The 16,912-nt window shown below is 43.4% G+C and overlaps 7 protein-coding genes across 7 annotated transcripts, besides 6 other annotated features; 4 read left to right on the top strand and 3 right to left on the bottom strand.

Annotated features, from left to right (window-relative positions):
• The first annotated feature begins 255 nt into the window (after nucleotides 1-255).
• Nucleotides 256-1,447, top strand: TSTA_106140 (glutathione peroxidase Hyr1, putative). Its single transcript, XM_002486598.1, has 3 exons — nucleotides 256-548; nucleotides 598-691; nucleotides 747-1,447. Exons 2-3 carry the CDS (start codon nucleotides 649-651, stop codon nucleotides 1,298-1,300), a joined length of 597 nt encoding a protein of 198 aa, XP_002486643.1. The 5' UTR covers nucleotides 256-548; nucleotides 598-648; the 3' UTR covers nucleotides 1,301-1,447.
• TSTA_106130 (recombination hotspot-binding protein (Translin), putative) lies at nucleotides 747-2,602 on the bottom strand. Its single transcript, XM_002486597.1, has 7 exons — nucleotides 2,450-2,602; nucleotides 2,350-2,386; nucleotides 2,242-2,295; nucleotides 2,049-2,182; nucleotides 1,885-1,993; nucleotides 1,588-1,823; nucleotides 747-1,537 (listed from the first exon to the last, which is right to left on the bottom strand). Exons 1-7 carry the CDS (start codon nucleotides 2,513-2,515, stop codon nucleotides 1,475-1,477), a joined length of 699 nt encoding a protein of 232 aa, XP_002486642.1. The 5' UTR covers nucleotides 2,516-2,602; the 3' UTR covers nucleotides 747-1,474.
• A 263-nt stretch (nucleotides 2,603-2,865) lies between these two features.
• On the bottom strand, nucleotides 2,866-4,536 carry TSTA_106120 (pogo transposable element, putative; the record flags this gene model as incomplete). The annotated part of the gene is made up of 2 exons (XM_002486596.1): nucleotides 2,866-3,617; nucleotides 3,642-4,536. The coding sequence occupies 2 exons, from the start codon at nucleotides 4,534-4,536 to the stop codon at nucleotides 2,866-2,868; spliced, it is 1,647 nt and encodes a 548-aa protein (XP_002486641.1).
• Nucleotides 3,001-4,491: a mobile genetic element.
• A 1,036-nt stretch (nucleotides 4,537-5,572) lies between the features above and the next one.
• Nucleotides 5,573-5,598: a microsatellite.
• A 672-nt stretch (nucleotides 5,599-6,270) lies between these two features.
• On the bottom strand, nucleotides 6,271-8,577 carry TSTA_106110 (Hsp70 family chaperone, putative; the record flags this gene model as incomplete). Its single annotated transcript, XM_002486595.1, has 6 exons — nucleotides 6,271-6,652; nucleotides 6,706-7,166; nucleotides 7,236-7,522; nucleotides 7,594-7,856; nucleotides 7,953-8,115; nucleotides 8,376-8,577. The coding sequence occupies 6 exons, from the start codon at nucleotides 8,575-8,577 to the stop codon at nucleotides 6,271-6,273; spliced, it is 1,758 nt and encodes a 585-aa protein (XP_002486640.1).
• A 1,130-nt stretch (nucleotides 8,578-9,707) lies between these two features.
• On the top strand, nucleotides 9,708-10,293 carry TSTA_106100 (uncharacterized protein; the record flags this gene model as incomplete). Its single annotated transcript, XM_002486594.1, has 2 exons — nucleotides 9,708-9,742; nucleotides 9,816-10,293. The coding sequence occupies 2 exons, from the start codon at nucleotides 9,708-9,710 to the stop codon at nucleotides 10,291-10,293; spliced, it is 513 nt and encodes a 170-aa protein (XP_002486639.1).
• A 1,710-nt stretch (nucleotides 10,294-12,003) lies between these two features.
• TSTA_106090 (uncharacterized protein) lies at nucleotides 12,004-13,655 on the top strand (the record flags this gene model as incomplete). Its single annotated transcript, XM_002486593.1, has 2 exons — nucleotides 12,004-12,716; nucleotides 12,923-13,655. 2 exons carry the CDS (start codon nucleotides 12,004-12,006, stop codon nucleotides 13,653-13,655), a joined length of 1,446 nt encoding a protein of 481 aa, XP_002486638.1.
• Nucleotides 12,013-12,789: a mobile genetic element.
• Nucleotides 12,792-13,553: a mobile genetic element.
• Nucleotides 13,656-13,675: 20 nt separating the features above from the next.
• Nucleotides 13,676-15,088: a mobile genetic element.
• A 304-nt stretch (nucleotides 15,089-15,392) lies between these two features.
• Nucleotides 15,393-16,130: a mobile genetic element.
• On the top strand, nucleotides 15,576-16,238 carry TSTA_106080 (retrovirus polyprotein, putative; the record flags this gene model as incomplete). Its single annotated transcript, XM_002486592.1, has 2 exons — nucleotides 15,576-15,903; nucleotides 16,036-16,238. The coding sequence occupies 2 exons, from the start codon at nucleotides 15,576-15,578 to the stop codon at nucleotides 16,236-16,238; spliced, it is 531 nt and encodes a 176-aa protein (XP_002486637.1).
• Nucleotides 16,239-16,912: the final 674 nt, after the last annotated feature.

Genomic DNA, 16,912 nt, shown 5'->3' with positions numbered 1-16,912 from the left:
GTTCTAGATCTATACAGATGGTGGAACCAACTGTTCTTCAGATGCCCGTAGTAGTTCGTCGAATAGCTTTGCTATTAGAATCTTTCAAGTATCATCTGCCTTAGTCACCAACTGCCGAGGCATCTCAGCCCTTGCCAAGCCCACAGTAAAGTACTCTGATTTGTCACGCGAAATACCCGATTTGGAGGCTCGTCCATACTAGTAGAGCGTAGTGAACAGCAACTGGGCCTCTTATCAAAATATAGAATACTTCGTATAGTTAGTATTTTGATCGTGAAGGCGTATAATGACAAATACCTTTTTCGGGGCCGGAAATCCGCTGACCCGATGACAAAGCTTCTGGATTACTAAGACTGCTGATTGGCTGTCGTTGGATGACCGTTGAAGTTTGAGGTCGGGCCAATTACGTAGGGGACTCCGTGCATCGTGCTACACCTTCTGCTACTTAATCTGAACCACCCCATCTGATTCTTCCATCTTCTGTCTACGATTGTTTCGGATAATCCGTCAAAATTTCATTCTTACGATACCATTATCCTAGGTTGTCGGTTCGTCTGATCTATTCTTCAACGGAGAGAACATACTGACGATGCATAGCTGTTGACGGCCCCTCATTTATATAGCGCAATCAGACTCAATCACAGCACAATGGCCTCTGCAACGACTTTCTACGACTTTTCTCCCCCAGACAGTACGTTTTATTCCAAACTGCTACAAATCAAAAAGCAAAGGACTGACAATCACAGAAAAGGGGAATCCCTACCCCCTCACCAACTTCAAAGGCAAAGTCGTCCTCGTCGTCAACACAGCCTCTAAATGCGGCTTCACCCCTCAATTCGCCGGTCTCGAAAAATTATACAAATCGATTGAAGCCAAACATCCCGGCGCATTCACCATTTTGGGTTTCCCCTGCAACCAATTCGGAAACCAGGACCCTGGAAGCAACGACGATATTCAGAGCTTTTGCCAGGTTAATTACGGCGTGACGTTCCCCGTGTTGGGCAAGATTGATGTGAATGGAAGTAAAGCCGAGCCGGTTTTTGAATGGATCAAGGCTCAGAAACCAGGACTGTTCGGTGTCAAGAGGGTATTGTGGAACTTTGAAAAGGCGTTGATTAATTCCAAGGGGGAGGTTGTTGGAAGATGGAGGAGTATTACGAAGCCGGAGAGCTTGGAGGCGACGATTGTGAAAGAGATCGAGAATGCGCAGAAGAGTGGTGATATTCCTGCTCCTGCTCCAACGGCAACGGAAACCGCTGCTGCTCCTGCGCAAGCTGAGACTGAAGCCAAGGAAGCTTGATTTATTGATTCCTGTTGGTTTGCCCTCCACTGTTACGTTGTGTCCCTTTCTTGATACCAGATTGCAGTACGCTATGTCTTTGAGATTGATGTTACCATTAATATGAATGAATAGTCTTAGCCACCCAGTAACCTTTTTATCCATTTACCAAACCATATGCTAGGATCCTGAGGCTCATGCCTTGGGAATCAAGTTCCTCAATGAAAGATCGTAAACCACATCCTCCACTTTTTTGACCTATACCTTATCAGCAAGAGCTGAAACTTAAAAGTTGGTGGAAAACTCACAGAATACTTAATTCCATCACTCCTCTTCCTGAGAATATCATTCTTCAGATTCAACAACTGGAATCCTGCAAACAAATCTTTGATGAAATTATTGATTTCGAGCGGACGATGATAATCGCCTAGCGTCACAGAGTTCACGGCCAAACGGGATAATTCTTCGACCATAGAGATTAAGGCGAGGAGATATTCTTCGATTGTGAGGTGGAATTTGTCTTCGTCTTTGAGGTTTACTGGTACTGTTCCACGAAACATGTAGAATTAGTATGGACCGAGTAAAGGAAAGTGAGGAAGGCGAACCATCGAGGAAATTCCCAACTTCTTCAATTGTCAAGAATGACGATTTGGAAGATGAGTTTTTGTATTCAATTAATCCGCCGAGCCAGGCACAGAGTTCGATATAGTATACCTTCCAACAAAGATCAACCCATGGCCATTGAAACAGAGAGGAATAGGAATAGTACCAAATTCTGTAATTCGCGCGACCAAACACCGTTATATTTGTAGAAGGGATGCTTGTTTGCGATTTCAGCGAGGCGAGAGACGTCTTCTTTTTGAGCTAGAATTTGGGTTGCGGCGTCGTCGAGGACGGATTTTACTATTCCGTAACAAGTGTGAGAGTCAGACTATAGAAAAGGGGAAAGGAGACTGACGTACGGTCTTTGGAAGGAGTTGAATGAGCTCTGGAGAGTATCGCTTGTGTCGTTCGCCCTGTGTAAAACTGCATCAGATTGAAATTATTACACATAAATGGGAATATAATACCCTTTCGAGCAAGGCTCTGAACAATTTCGTGCAATTCCTATATTCATGTTGAAGTGAGCTCTCAATTCCCCCAATGACGTTATTCATCAGGGTAGCTTACATCACGGACGACGGTCTCTTCGTCGATTTTGGTTTGTAAATTCTCGAAAATCGCTGGGTCGATCATTTTTGCTGTTTTATGTGTGCAATTGAGATCAGAGTAAGAATCAATCAGTTCTGACGAGGTGAGATTGGAGTGATTATTTTTATGCGGGGATGAGTTCTTTGCTGGTGGGGAGCTTAGCTTGATGAAGTTGGAGATGATTTGCATTGTTTGTTTGGAGATTCTTAGGGTTAATAATAACCCTAAGTAACAAATGTTGCAGTAATCCGCTTACTAAGCCAATTGACCAAACCCTAACGTAATTCACCACCGAAGCGGCACCACTACCGAGCCGGCATTTTTTCCCGAGCGCGTACGCGATATTGATTTCAAATCCCAATTTTCAAAGCCACATACAAATTATATACAAAAATCTAACTACTAATACGACTAGGGCATTGGTTAATTCTATGCCCCATAACGTTACAACCACTGCAGCGATATTGGCGGCGTACGACTGCTTGAGAAGCTGGGAGCTCCGGCTCAGCCGGAGTAGTAGTAACAGCATGGGATGCCTCAACCTGACCTTGTACGAGCGCTTGCACTTCTTCTTTAGTAACCCCTTGCTCAATAGATATTTGCTTTTTAGATTTTTGGCGCTTTTGCTTCTCTTTCTCATGTGCAGCTCGTAAATCGTAGTTCTCTTTCCGTACGAGTAAAACATCATTCGCTATCATTTCGTAGGCTTTTGACAACCGTACAACTGCCTGATTGATTTCTTGATTTTGGTTGCTTTCTGTACGCTCATTTATACGTTTATTGATTGTAGTCGACTGGCGTATAAATTGGCGTATATTTTGAGGTGTTTGTAAGCAGGATGATGCCGTATTGCTTGATCGACTTGGAGGGGGGGTTGGTGTCTTCAATCGAATATTAAGCTGTTGTATAACTCGATCTGGATTGAAAGGCACTAATCCAGTGGCTGCGAAGCTATTCCGAATAGTTTGAGCTTTATATGCCACTGTACGAGCCTGTGGAAATGCTGTTAAGAAGTCCATTTTATCAATATGATTGAAACCAAGCCTCATTCGTTGCTCAACAAGCTGCCCATAATGTCGCTTTAAAACAGCAAAACAGCCAACATCAAGAGGCTGTAAGAGATGCGAAGAATGAGGTGGCATACAGACTGGAATAATATTATTCTCAGTACATATATGGTCAAATTCTGGTGTCAAATGGCTTCCATGGCCATCAAGAATCAACATTCGATATTTTCCAACCGTACGACCATTAATATAGGGAATAAAATGGGTTTTAAGCCATTCTAATCCTATCTGATCTGTAGTCCAGCCATTATCGCTAATATTGATTCGCCAATCATCTGGAAGATCATCAAACCAGCCTTCTCGTACGTTTTTCTTTGCTTTGAAAATCACGTACGAAGGCACAGCCCATCCAGTTGAATTTGTTGCCTCAATTGCAGTCACCCATTCTCGATTTCCAGGCTGTAAAAGCTTCGGCTGAGCATATCGATCGCTTCCAGTAATAACCTTTGCAGTTGCACAGAGTCCCATAGCAAAGCCAGTCTCATCAAAGTTGAATATATCTTCCGGTAAGATGCCGTACTCAGATATAGCAGCTTGTACGCGATCAAAATGTTCTTGTATTATCTTTGGATCTTCGCATTTAGCACGTTCGTAGTTGTATTTCCTTGCGAATTTGGAATCGATCTCTGGACGGCGTTTAATCAGTTTAGTTATCCAATTTTTTCCAACTTGTGGTTTGCCATGTTGTGAAAGTATATAATTAGCCATTTCTCGTACAAGAGAATGCCGGGGGGGTAATCCACGTCGATCTAAATCAAGCACCCATTTGACAAGCGATTCCTCTTCATATTGAGTCAATTTATGGCTGTTGGCGCGTACGAGAGATCTTTGTTGAATACCATTGAGTCTATCTTGTAAAGTTGTCCGGGGGATCTCGTAAATCCTTGCAGCTTGAGCTACACGTTGAATTCGGCCATTCTGTAAATCGGAAATTGCTAATAAGATTCGTCTCTCTTGCTCATCTAAATTTTTCCGGTTTTTATTGCGAATTGGTGGCATATTGACGTGTTGAATAATATAAAATCAATATCGTGTACGCGCTCGGGAAAAAATGCCGGCTCGGTAGTGGTGCCGCTTCGGTGGTGAATTACGTTAGTTAAGTTAACATGATAGTCAACTTAGACGCTGCACACTTGAAGAAGACAGCCTTTAAGCCGGTCTATCAATTCTTTTGTACTCAAGACGGGGAACCATATGTCAAGGAGACCTTAACCTCAGATACCAAGATAAATACGTGGAAGCAGGAAAAGCAGGGGCTTATAGGAGGATAGGTCGGAAACACACGAATTGTATATATCTAGCGCTAGTGCCCTATAGGTTTAGTCCCTCCGGGCGTAATAAATCATCATCATAGTCAACTTAACCTATTTATTGCCTAATTAGTGGACATGGCAGTAAGTCGAGAATTTCACCACTTCTCTTACTATGCCCGTCGGCCTTGGATGTAGTTTACGTAGAGATAGGATATAATTTCCATTGACAAGGCTGAGCTGTAGTGGCGTAAGCTCTTTGGTTACCAATCACGCATGCAGTTGAAGACAAGGCTTTGCAAGCTAATGATTTCCCAACACATTGGCAATCTTTATGGATAAAATACAAATGCCCCCATCTCATATCATGTTTGATAACAGAACAAAGGCTGTTTGCGGAGTTCATCTTCTCTGGTCCCTCGTTATGTTGAATCGGCGTTTTGTCAAGAGCAATGTGTGACGACGAGGTTTAATCTCAGCGACAAGGCGAATATTCAAAAGATCCGAGCGAGGAAGATACCGACATTCACCTAGGATCCATGGATAGCTGCTTCCCTTCACGTCAAATACTTAATCTGAGCATGATCTACACATAGGTCCTGATCTTTGGCATCAAGTTCCGCATTGATCGACTACTTTCTCTCAACAATCATTTGTGAGAACCACAGCTGGTGTTTAGCCACAGAAAGTTGAATAGTCTTGCTCAGTAGCTCGCAGAAATGCACCACTCGTCTGAACAAGACTGTAGAGCTGCTCTCAAAGAATTCTATACCCAATCAACAAACTGATGATGCTGATGATGATGATAATGTTGTTGGAATACTGAGTTACTGGCAATGTTGTCAGTGCTTGGAGCTGTGGAGCCGTGCACATAATCCAGAGGTTTGTAACCGTTCGTTTTAAGTGTGGCCACCAAACTTGCTCCAATGATTCGATTATGTACATGTAACACCTCGCTAACCCGAATCGCTCCTGAGAGGCCGTATATGCTTGCTTCGTCTGTCGGATAAGTATACGTTGGGTATCCCGCTCCGAAGCTTGAACGGTTGTATACAGAGCCGTCTATTACATCTACCTAGGCTTTCCTAGCTTTCTAGGCGATATTGAATATACGAATTTGTTTTACACGTTCGAATCCTTTATCCGATCGAGAAATCCAAACAATTCAAATCCATGAAATAATGTGCGTATCTTGTATTACTTATTTCCAAGTAGGTAACCGCTCTATATTTGCTATTACATAAATGCCTGCGTATTGACTAGTTAACTAATGATTGATTACAATGACTTTCAAGTACTCACATTCACCTAGGCATAGATCATTTCTGCATAACGTTTTATCTAGATATTACTCTCGAATAGATATCCATTCTCGAAAATGCCCATGATTTGATCAGAATCTGCCGTAGCATTGTTACTGACTAACCAGCCTAGTGCTATTGTCTTCTTCTACAAGCCGCATAGCATCATGCATATTCTGCGGTCACTGTAGCATATAAGCCCCCCGCTTATACGTCGTCAAAGCAGAAAAAAATGTGGCTTCGATGTTCCCAACGAGGACGTAATAATAGACTCCATCCGCACCCTTTTTGATGGTTTTCTTCCATTGAGACTCAGATAAAGGACTGAGGTCAATCTTCAAAGTTGTGAGAGTTTTGACATTATCGCAAATATGAATTGGCGTAACTGAGCTCTCAGAATCAGCCAGAACAGTCAGATCGTAGAATTTAGGTTTGCCTTGGTTAACCGGAAATCTTTCGTGGAATTTAATATTCTTCGCCTTGTTTTCTTGGATAGCATCGCCTTTGCGAACGAACCATTGCAATACTTCGACCTGATAGCGTTTATGGAATGGACACCAATATCTGGTAGTGCACAGTTAGCAAAGTGATATGCTAGAGTTGTGGAGGGTTCTTGCTTTTTAATCTCGTCGTGTTTTCGTGGATCGAATTCCAAATTCAGCGTAATACCATAATGTTTTCGTGCTCTTCGTGATACGACCTTGACATTGTGAAGTGAAGAATTTGCGCGGCTTAAGCCCATCATGACGGCTCCACAAACAATAGCTATCCAGGCATTTGGTGGCTGCAACACCTGAACAGTGGGTAGCGATTCACGCAGTCGTTGCTTTAAATAGAGATTCTGACCGAAGCCCCCAACGAGGAGGACAGTTTTTGCTTCACCCCGAGACAGACGTATCTGGTCTTGTACGAACCAGATAATCTTTTCGATAACAGGGTCAAAGATATTACGCATATCCTCTTTTCTTATCATAAACTTGGAACGTCGTATACCTAGTCCCTTGTTATCGGGAAGGCCGGGCACTGGTACTGGATATCCCTCGTCTCCATCTTTCATAGGAAAATATTGTTGCTTGATCTTCACCCAATCATGATTTGACCTCTGGTTATCATTTCGGATAGCATACATGTAGTCATGGGTACTCACCACTGTATCGAACCGATCTGAAGTTTCTGAAAGCACTTCTTCGTCCCACCCGACTTCTCCGCTTAGCATTCGAGTTATAAAATCGTTAAATCGGCGTGTTAAGAAGACTGAGCCACAGAGACCACCGGTTCCAGAAGTCACTTCTTCAACCTGAACTATAGGTTTAAGGGACTTGATCTTGTACGAAATCAAGTCTACTGTTCCTCCACCAGCATCGCAGACCACAAACCAATCTCCAGTTTTGAGGGTAGTAAAATCGAGTTCATGGGGTACGGATATCGCAGCAGCTTCCTGTTGGTGCCAAGCCATATGAATTAGCCAACGAGCCTCGCAACTACCCCTTAGGAAATTCTGATACGTATTGGTTCTGATATCAACATTATCTCCGAGGACTTTAAACCAGCTTTTTGACAAGCTTTTAGCGTCTTCTCTTTAGCCGCCTCGGACCAAATAGCAGGCACTGTTAGACAGAACTCGATAGGAACAGCTCGAAGAACTACTGCCCCAATCTTTTGTTCTAGGGTATAGATTATGTGTTTATAAATCTCATTCAAAAAACCTGTTGTCAGTTCTTCTGCGCTTTTTTGCCAATTAACGGATTCTTTGTTTTCCTCCAATCCTCTGAGACGGAGTTATGCGGAAAAAGACAATATCAGCCCACAAACTTCCATTGCCTTACTGGGATCATGAAGCACTCCCTGTTAAAGGACTACTCACAATTTAAACCAGTAATTGCGCTCCACAGAATGGGGGATCTGGAAACCCCATTCTATTCCTTGAGGTGTGTACCGTAGCTGCGTGGGCACCTTGACGCTGCTCTCACCCTCGTTTGACCCCAACCGTGAAGGCCATATATCGATGACGTGAATATTGTCTGGCTCTAAGATAGAACATTAGGATAGGATCGAGCTCACTTAGAATCAAACCATGTACACGTCTCGATTCAACCCAGGCAACGCCAGTATAGGTCGTGCCAAATCAATGCCAACGATCAGTTTTCGATGACTGGAATTAGCCATTGTCTAGTTAGGTGATGAATTCTGAAACCCTAGTGAGGTAACCACCTAGAAGTAGAAACGGAGTCGACAAAGTCATCGGAGGAAATAGGGCCTTTTGAACCGCGATAAGACGAGGACGTACGAGGCTCGGAATTAGGAATGGGCTTAACAATGGCATCTCCAACAAGATGGCACAAATAATTGAAAAGTGCTCTACCACTAGGCTTATGGTCACACAATCCCGTACTCAGCCTGGCGCAGTTAGAGCCTTGTGTATGGAACATGGATATCCGTACATCCAGCTGACGGTATTGGCATCTGAAATGACCTAGCTCGCCCTTCATTATATATATCTTCTAATATTAGTACATTTCTATGTTCTATTCCCCCCAGTGCCTAGGTACGTATGTACATATTTTATTTATTAGCGTTTTAGCGTACTATTCATCTGTTGTTGTAGTTGTTTTAAAGCTGGGGATATGCTCTCTACCGTGTTCAGACTTCTCCCATGATTCTCGAACCAGGAGGAGGAGAATACAAAACCTGATGAGGAGCGCGTCGAACAAGCGAATGAAGCGTTACAACGGTCGATATCGACAAAAGGAAGCAGGACCTCCATGCGCTCCAGCAGGGTGTTGACGAGGAGGACTTAAAAAAGTTACAAGCGCAATCGACTGGCTGCAGTAGACCCGATGGCGTCCTTTTTGGGAAACGACGAGTTGATTAATTAAATTTAGTTTCATAGGCGGAATTTCCCTGCAATTCGATTTAATAGTATTAGATGGCGTCTTGATATACCTGAATATGAACTAAGATTGATTACTATGATTCTAGTCTCTAACCATCTTGACATTCCTGGTGTTTCGTCGCACGCAATTCGGTACTTCGGTACTTCGGTACTTCGGAGCTTGGTGGTAGGGTTTGTTCGGTAGATGTAGGAACATCCGATTCAGTTCTCCCGCCTCCCGCATATACGTGGGCTTAGGCGTAACATGATGTAATATAATACAGTGTATAGCGTAACTTACGGTTAGGAGGGTTAGTCCTGAGGAGAACGTCGGAGAGTATGGGTAGATCAGGGTTAGGATGTTGTATATTTATTGTATTGAAACATAATAATGGTACATTCTACGTACAATAGACTCATCTATGGCTAATGAACGGGTGAACTGGAGTTGCCGAACATTCTACCTGGCCTGCCTGGCTGTCGGGATAACTTACGACCATTGGATGAATTTGAACGCTTTGATTCCAAATCCTCAATAAACGTTATCTATCTGTAGCGGTATTTTCATAACCATTGGATGGCTCTAACCAACATCACTGAACGAGGTATCGTCGCCGTTGGAAGCTATTTTCAGAGTGTACACTTCGGACCCTATACGATCCGAAGAGTTGGATACAGCGAAGTCTGGCCGATCTGAGCCTAGGGGGATATGTCTGTCATTCATGAAAATAAATATAAATATGGAGCATGCCACCGTCGACAAGACTCAAAAATATTCTGTTGTGAATATCTCCAACATCCTAAACATTCCAAACATTCCAAATATCTCGAATATTAAATTAGCTGTATCTACAGTATCGCCAGTTTCCTCACCTTCAACATTACCGTACCTACACTCAATTCCAAGATGACTCTTATCCGAGTTGTTGTTTTCACCTACCGGAAATCCGGCCTTACACTTGAAGAGTTCAAGAGCTATAGTGAGCAGCATGGTCACCTCCTCAAGCGTCTGGCTAGCGACGTTTTCCCTATCTCGCACCGCCGCAGCTACATTGCCCGCGAGGAGAAAGGTAGCGATGCCGACGCAACTGAAACGACTGCGCGAAACCCCACGACACCAGCCAAACTTTTCTTGGGCCAACAGTCTGACTTCGATTTCGATGCTTACACCGAGTTGACCTTTGCGAGTCAAGAGGCTGTTCAGGCCTACGTGGCCAAGACGAGCCAGCCGGACATCGCAGCTACGATTGCGGCAGATGAGGAGAAGTTCTTGGATCGTCCCAAGACAGGCATTGTTTTCCTAGGGGATGTCACTGAAGTTAACAACGCTTAATCATATGCTTGTTGCGATCACTAGTACTTTCAGAGCGCGTCAGCTCTTAGAATCCGACTTGATATATTGTATATAATTTCGAAATAAAGCGAGGTCCTCTCAAACTTTTAGCAATGTAATTCGTAGTTCAGTACCTAAGCATCTACCTCTAGAAGGTCCAGTCTGGCTGTGATGGACCTTATATCTAGGTAGGTGATGCTTGTATAATCCCAAGGATATATACATGTACATAGATATTGTAGTGGTGAACCTTCACTCCTTTATCAAAGCACGGGATATGGCCTCGGGGATTATTTCCTCCAATCGTCTCTGTGTCTAGATGCTGGAGATGTTGCTGTTTCGGAATATAGCATAGTATATATACATCTCGAACAGTTGAATATACACAATTGCAGGCAGGCATACAGGTTCTCGGTCCTCAGTACAAAGCCGTCTATGGTGACGGGCTCTGGCTAGATTTGTATTATTGTTATTGTTGTTTCCGAGATATCTCCTCTATTTCAAATATTCTGCTTGCTTCCTACCAAACAGGGTGCCGGGGGTAAGGCACGTATATACGCACCTATGGTGCACGTTCCAGAATGTGTAAACACATTCGCGAGGGATATGTAACAAATGGTTATACATTCTAGAGCCGAGTGTAGCTCATTACGCTCGTCAATTAAGAAGGATAGAGCGTTATCTATTGTCTTAATCTTCTTCCCATAGGCTTTCTTCATCCTGTCTATAGATTGTTCGAAACCACTGAGCTCATTACTCTATTAGTTTGCTAGGACTTTATATAGTGTTTTTAGGTCACTGCCCGCTGCCTTAAAGAATTCCTGAAGATTTAGATCATCTGCTAGATTATTATCTCCTAGATCTTCTAAGTCCTCCAAGTCGTTGCTAGGGCCTAGGGCTCCGTCACGTATCCTGCATCCTAGCTGTCACAGTATAAGCTTGCTCCACCAACAAAAAATTGTATGTATACATAGGCCCTCACTATATCATGCCAGTGATGCTCCTTCATCAGTTCCAGTTGATGCTTTTTCGCTTCTTCTATACCCATAGGCCAATTAGTTATTCCCTTCATGATTTCATTAACAATCTCTTGCGGTAACGTGGTGTCCTTCTGGAAGAACTGCCTCATGACTTCCTGTGCCCACTAAGAGTGTTATTATGGTGGCACATTGCGCGTAGAACATATACGGTAGTGAGGATCGACCAGGTATAATTTCACGGTACGATAGTGGCCCGGAAGAAGAGGATTCAGCAATATGAACTTCTGAAGATGATGCTCCAATACATTGAGAAAAGCAACCAAACGTCCTTCACAAGTTTTAATAGACCTGGCAGATTGATAAGCCGGATTATTAAATTGACATCCACAGAAGCGTCCAGGCGGAAAGTCCAGGATCTTCTCTAGGACACTGATTTCCATACCTTTGAATTTTCCATATCGATGCAGCGGTCTGTGAAGCTGATCATTACATTCCGTACTTCTACCTAAGCTGAAGTTCTCCTCGCAAACTCTGTAGATGCGATTGGGTACGGGCGTAGCCTGACGAAATGCGATTCGCGGTTTTGAGACATTTTCGACATCATATGGAAACACAGCCATACCCGTCGCGTCGCCTCCCCCACCCTGCGGTTGGGAGTCGGCCGGGGCTCAAGGGCCAAAATCTTCAAAATCTCAACCCGCCATTTACAAACATCAAAAACACAGCCAAAATGACCCCTAAGTTATACAAAGAAGAGGAGGCATTGATTGCAAAAGCCCTTAGCGCGCGCGAACACGAAAAAAAACCGAATTTTAGCAAATTGGCGCGTGAATATGGGGTGTCTCGTAAAAAACTGTCCCGACGGTGGCATGGCCTACCCTCTCGCTCAACACGCCCACCAACCAACCGCCTATTGTCTTTGGATCAAGAAAAAGCGCTTTTTCTATGGCTTGAGTATCTAGATCACATGGGTACGCCTCCAACGAACCAGCAAATTGAGGAAAGTGCGAATTATTTGCTTGCCAAAGATTTCACTGGTCCGGGAGAGCCCCCCCGGGCTGGAAAAATATGGGTATACGATTTTGTCGGTCGCTTGCCAGAAAAATACGTGAGAATTGTTCAAAAGCCTCAAGAAAAGGAACGTACCGCTTCAGAGCATTACGGCGAGGTTGAGCAATGGTTTATTGACCTCAAATTCATGATAAAACATCTCAAAATTCAACCTCGGAATCTTTGGAAGTTCGACGAGACCGAATTCATTGTCGGACAAGGAAAAGATGAAGCGGTAGTAACAGCGTTCCCAAAAACGTCAAAAAGAGTCTCTAGCCTGTCCTCCCGAGAATCAATTACTGTCGTTGAGGGTGTAAGCGCCGAAGGAAAGATTATACCACCTTTGTTGATTCCAAAAGGCAAGGTTCATTTGGAGGAATGGTATCGGCATTTGTAAGATGACGAATGGCTTGTTGCACCTGCTGAAAATGGATTTATAACGGATGAGATCGCTTTTGAATGGCTTCCATTTTTCAACACTATTCAAAGCCAGAATGGGGATTACTAGAATGGCGGTTACTTCTTATGGATAATTATACAACTCACCTTACTATGCAGTTCGTTGAATACTGTCACATCTGGCACATTCAACCGTTCAGTTTTCCTCCTCATTCCACGCATTTTTTACAACCGCTCGATGGGGTGCCGTTTCAGCAATATAAACACGTTCATGGGAGGGTTGTGAACAAAGTTGCGCGCTTAGGTGGCTTCGATTTTGACAAAAACGACTTTTTTGAAGAATTACGCGATATTCGGATAAAAACTTTTACAACGAGGACGATTCGCAACGGTTGGAGAGAGCGAGGCATTTGGCCATTGAATCCTCAGCTTATACTCGATAAAATGTCTTCACCAGAAGAAGAATTTGAAGCAATGCTTGCTGAGGGGGATACACTAAAAATTTATGGCGAGGCGGATGACACTATTCCCAGCTCACCAACTACAAAATCAATCTCTCCACCGTCAACCGTCATAAAACTACGTCGTTATATCAATAAGATTGAGAAGTTGATTGACAGTATAAAGGATATTTTGGACGGAGCAAGCCTGGGCCTTTCAAAACGTATAAAAACGGTGAATCAAGGAAGCCTCACTTTAGCCGAATTGGGCGATCTACACCGTGAGAGCTTTGCCAAGGTTCGTGAGACTGCAAAACGCAAGAATCAAAAATCTACAAGGCGCCATGTCAAAGCGAGCGGTGCACTTTATGTAAAAGATGCAAATCGCCTCATAAAACGCCGTCACGATGCCAGAGAAGACGACCTAAAACTAGAATTAAGATTTTTGCCGCCAGTATGGCTAATATTGACAAGGTACTTGCTCCAAAAGTGAAAACGGACCCCCAAACTACCTTACCTGATTATTTACAAGATTATGCCAATATATTTGATCCTGTTGAAGCAGATAGATTGCCAGAGCACCGACCTGGCACTAATCACGCTATTAAACTGATTGAACAAGATAAGAATGGTAAGAAGCCGGAAGTGCCATGGGGACTATTATACAACATATCCCAAGAAGAACTCCTCGTGTTAAGGAAGACACTGCACGATCTCTTATCCAAGGGATTCATACGAGTTAGCAAGTCGCCCGCAGCCGCGCCGGTGCTGTTTGTTAAGAAGCCGGGAGGAGGGTTGCGCTTCTATATTGACTATTGAGCTCTGAATACTATTACTAAGAAGAATAGATATTCCCTGCTGCTAATACACGAGACTCTGCAGCGGATATCCAAAGCAAAGTGGTTTACGAAGTTTGACGTGCCCGTGGTCTTTCACAAAATATATATTATAGAGGAAGATGAGTGGTTGACAGTCTTCCAAACCTGGTTTGGTCTTTTTGAATGGTTAGTGACTCCCTTTGGTCTGGCTAATACACCGAGCACGTTCCAACGCTATATCAACTGGACCCTATGGGACTTCCTGGATGACTTTGTGACTGCTTATATTAATGACATACTTATCTTCACTGACAGCTCCTTGAAGGAGCACTGTTAGCACGTGCGTGCGGTGCTTCAACGGCTCCGTGATGCAGGCTTGTAGATTGATATCGATAAATCAGAATTTAAGGTGAAAAGCACAAAATATCTCGGCTTTATTATGGAAACTGGTAAGGGAATACAAGTGGACCCTGCAAAGATAAAAGTAATTTAGGAATGGCAAGCACCAACTACAGTCAAGGAAGTTTGATAGTTCCTAGGCTTTGCCAACTTCTATCAATAATTCATCCACGACTATTCCGCCATTGTATAACCATTAACCAATCTCACGCAGAAAGATATAACCTTTATATGGAGTGACACCACTAACAAGGCCTTCTGAGGCCTCAAGAACCTCTTTATTACTAAACCTGCCCTTGTCCCTTTTAATCCAGAACAAAAGACTATTATGGAAACTGACTCCTCAGGATATGCAAATAGAGGCACCCTTTCTCAGTATAATGACAAAGGACAGCTCTGAACCTGTGCCTATTACTCCTGGAAGCTTAATCCCGCGGAATGTAATTATGAGATCTATGATAAAGAACTACTTACTATTATTGACTACATGAAGCAATGGGAAGCTAAACTTTCTTCTTTCATCATTGTGACAGATCATAACAACCTGCGCTACTTCACTAAGATCCAACGATTAAACAAATGACAGATGCGTTGGCAAATCCTCCTTTCCTAGTTCAACTTTGAACTTGTTTATCAGCCTGGATCACAGGCCTTTCATCCTAATGCCCTCTCTCGACAACTGCAGGACATGCCAAAGGATGAGAACGATGATTGTCTTACCTATTGAGACTGAGTCCTACTACTACAAGGATCCGTGTACACTCCATGTAGGTGCTGCGCATGGTGATTCCTTCCACTCAAGTGTTAACTGACAAAGAGCAATTCCAAAGTCTCTAGATACAAGCTAAAGCCTATAATGACAATTATACCCATATCAAGCAAGCCATTGCTAATAACCTCCAAACATTCCCACAAGACCTTAGTCTAAAAGTGCCAATAGCTGACTATAAGATCAATGAACAAGGACGCCTTCTATACCATGACTGCTGATAGGTTCCTGACTACAAGCACTCCAAACAAAAATCATGCAATATTGCCACAATTCAATGCTCTCAGGGTACCCTGGTCACAACGGAACAAGTATAATTGTAGGAAGAATGTTCTTCTGGCTTTATATGAGTTACAACGTCCAACGACTGACAAATAACTGCGGCAAGTACAGTATAAACACGATTTGGAGAGACTGAAGACAAGGAATGTTAAAGCCGCTCCCAGGACCGGATAGGATATGGCGAGAGATAAGTATCGACTTCATCAACAAGCTGCCGGAAAGCAACGGATACTATAGCCTCATAGTTATTGTAGACAGGCTGAGCAAAGGAGTCATTCCAGTACCATTGAAGGATCTTACTGCTAAAACAGTTGCTCGTGAGTCCCTACAATTCTTTGTTTCCCGCCATGGTTTTCCTACAGGCATTATCTCTAACCAAGGCTCCCAGTTTGTGAGTGAGGTATGGGCCTATATCTGCCAAAGTGCAAAAATGGAACGGCGCCTATCAACTGCCTGGCATCTGCAGACAGATAGTCAAACCAAAAGAATGAATGCAGTTATTGAGGATTACCTGTAGAAGCACTGCAACTATTTCCAGACAGACTAGAGCAATCTCCTCCCTATGGCCGAAATAGCGATTAATAATTGAGTATCCTCATCGATAGGGATGAGCCCCTTCTTTTTAATGCACGGATATGATCTTAAAGTATTAGATCTACGGGATGCCGTCTATAAACTAACAACACGCTATAAAGAGCATAAGATTGCAAAGGATATTATAGAGAAGCTGGCACAAGCAGCAGACCTTACACAGATAGAAATAGCAGCAACGCAGCAGCGTATAGAAGAGTCTATGAACAGGCACTGAGACGCAGCCCATAACTATCGCGTGGAAGACAAAGTCTGGCTTGACCTACGGAATATCCATACTGACAGACTGTCAAAGAAACTGGATTACCAACATGCTAAGTTCATAGTTTTAGAAAAGGTTAGAACACATGCCTACAGACTGGATATTAATGGCAAGATACACAACGTTTTCTATATATTGCTGCTATAGCCCGCCTCCAAGAACCCCTTTCCATCGCAGGAGCTGTCAGATTACCAGCCACTAGGAATTTTAGTCAATAGAGAATTAGAATATATAGTTGAGAGAATCGAGGGTGAGAGGACCGTCAAGTGTAAACGTGGCCAGGTTCAGCAATACTTAGTTAAATGGTTAGGTTATGTGAAACGAGATTGGTAACCAGCACAGAACCTGGAGGACACCATCGCTCTTGATGATTAGGAAGATTTGAAAAGGGGGGGTAATGTTATGAGCTGACCTCATGAGTATGTTTGGGTGAAGCCCTCACGAATATTGACAACAGCGCTATCTGCTGGATCCCGGCAAACCTAAATATGAAGCTATTCCCAGATCCCGCATGCTTGCGCAACATTGCCTATCCGGAGTCGTACGATGTCCGGAGTCATACGATATCAGGCAACCCCGGGTTCCCGGAAGAAGCATGTTGGAAGCCCCTAATTCCCCTTGCCCATATA

Source organism: Talaromyces stipitatus, genomic scaffold, assembly GCF_000003125.1.
Source record: "Talaromyces stipitatus ATCC 10500 scf_1105507295511 genomic scaffold, whole genome shotgun sequence".
Lineage (NCBI taxonomy): Eukaryota > Fungi > Ascomycota > Eurotiomycetes > Eurotiales > Trichocomaceae > Talaromyces > Talaromyces stipitatus.
This window is presented reverse-complemented; position numbering and strand designations above follow the sequence as displayed.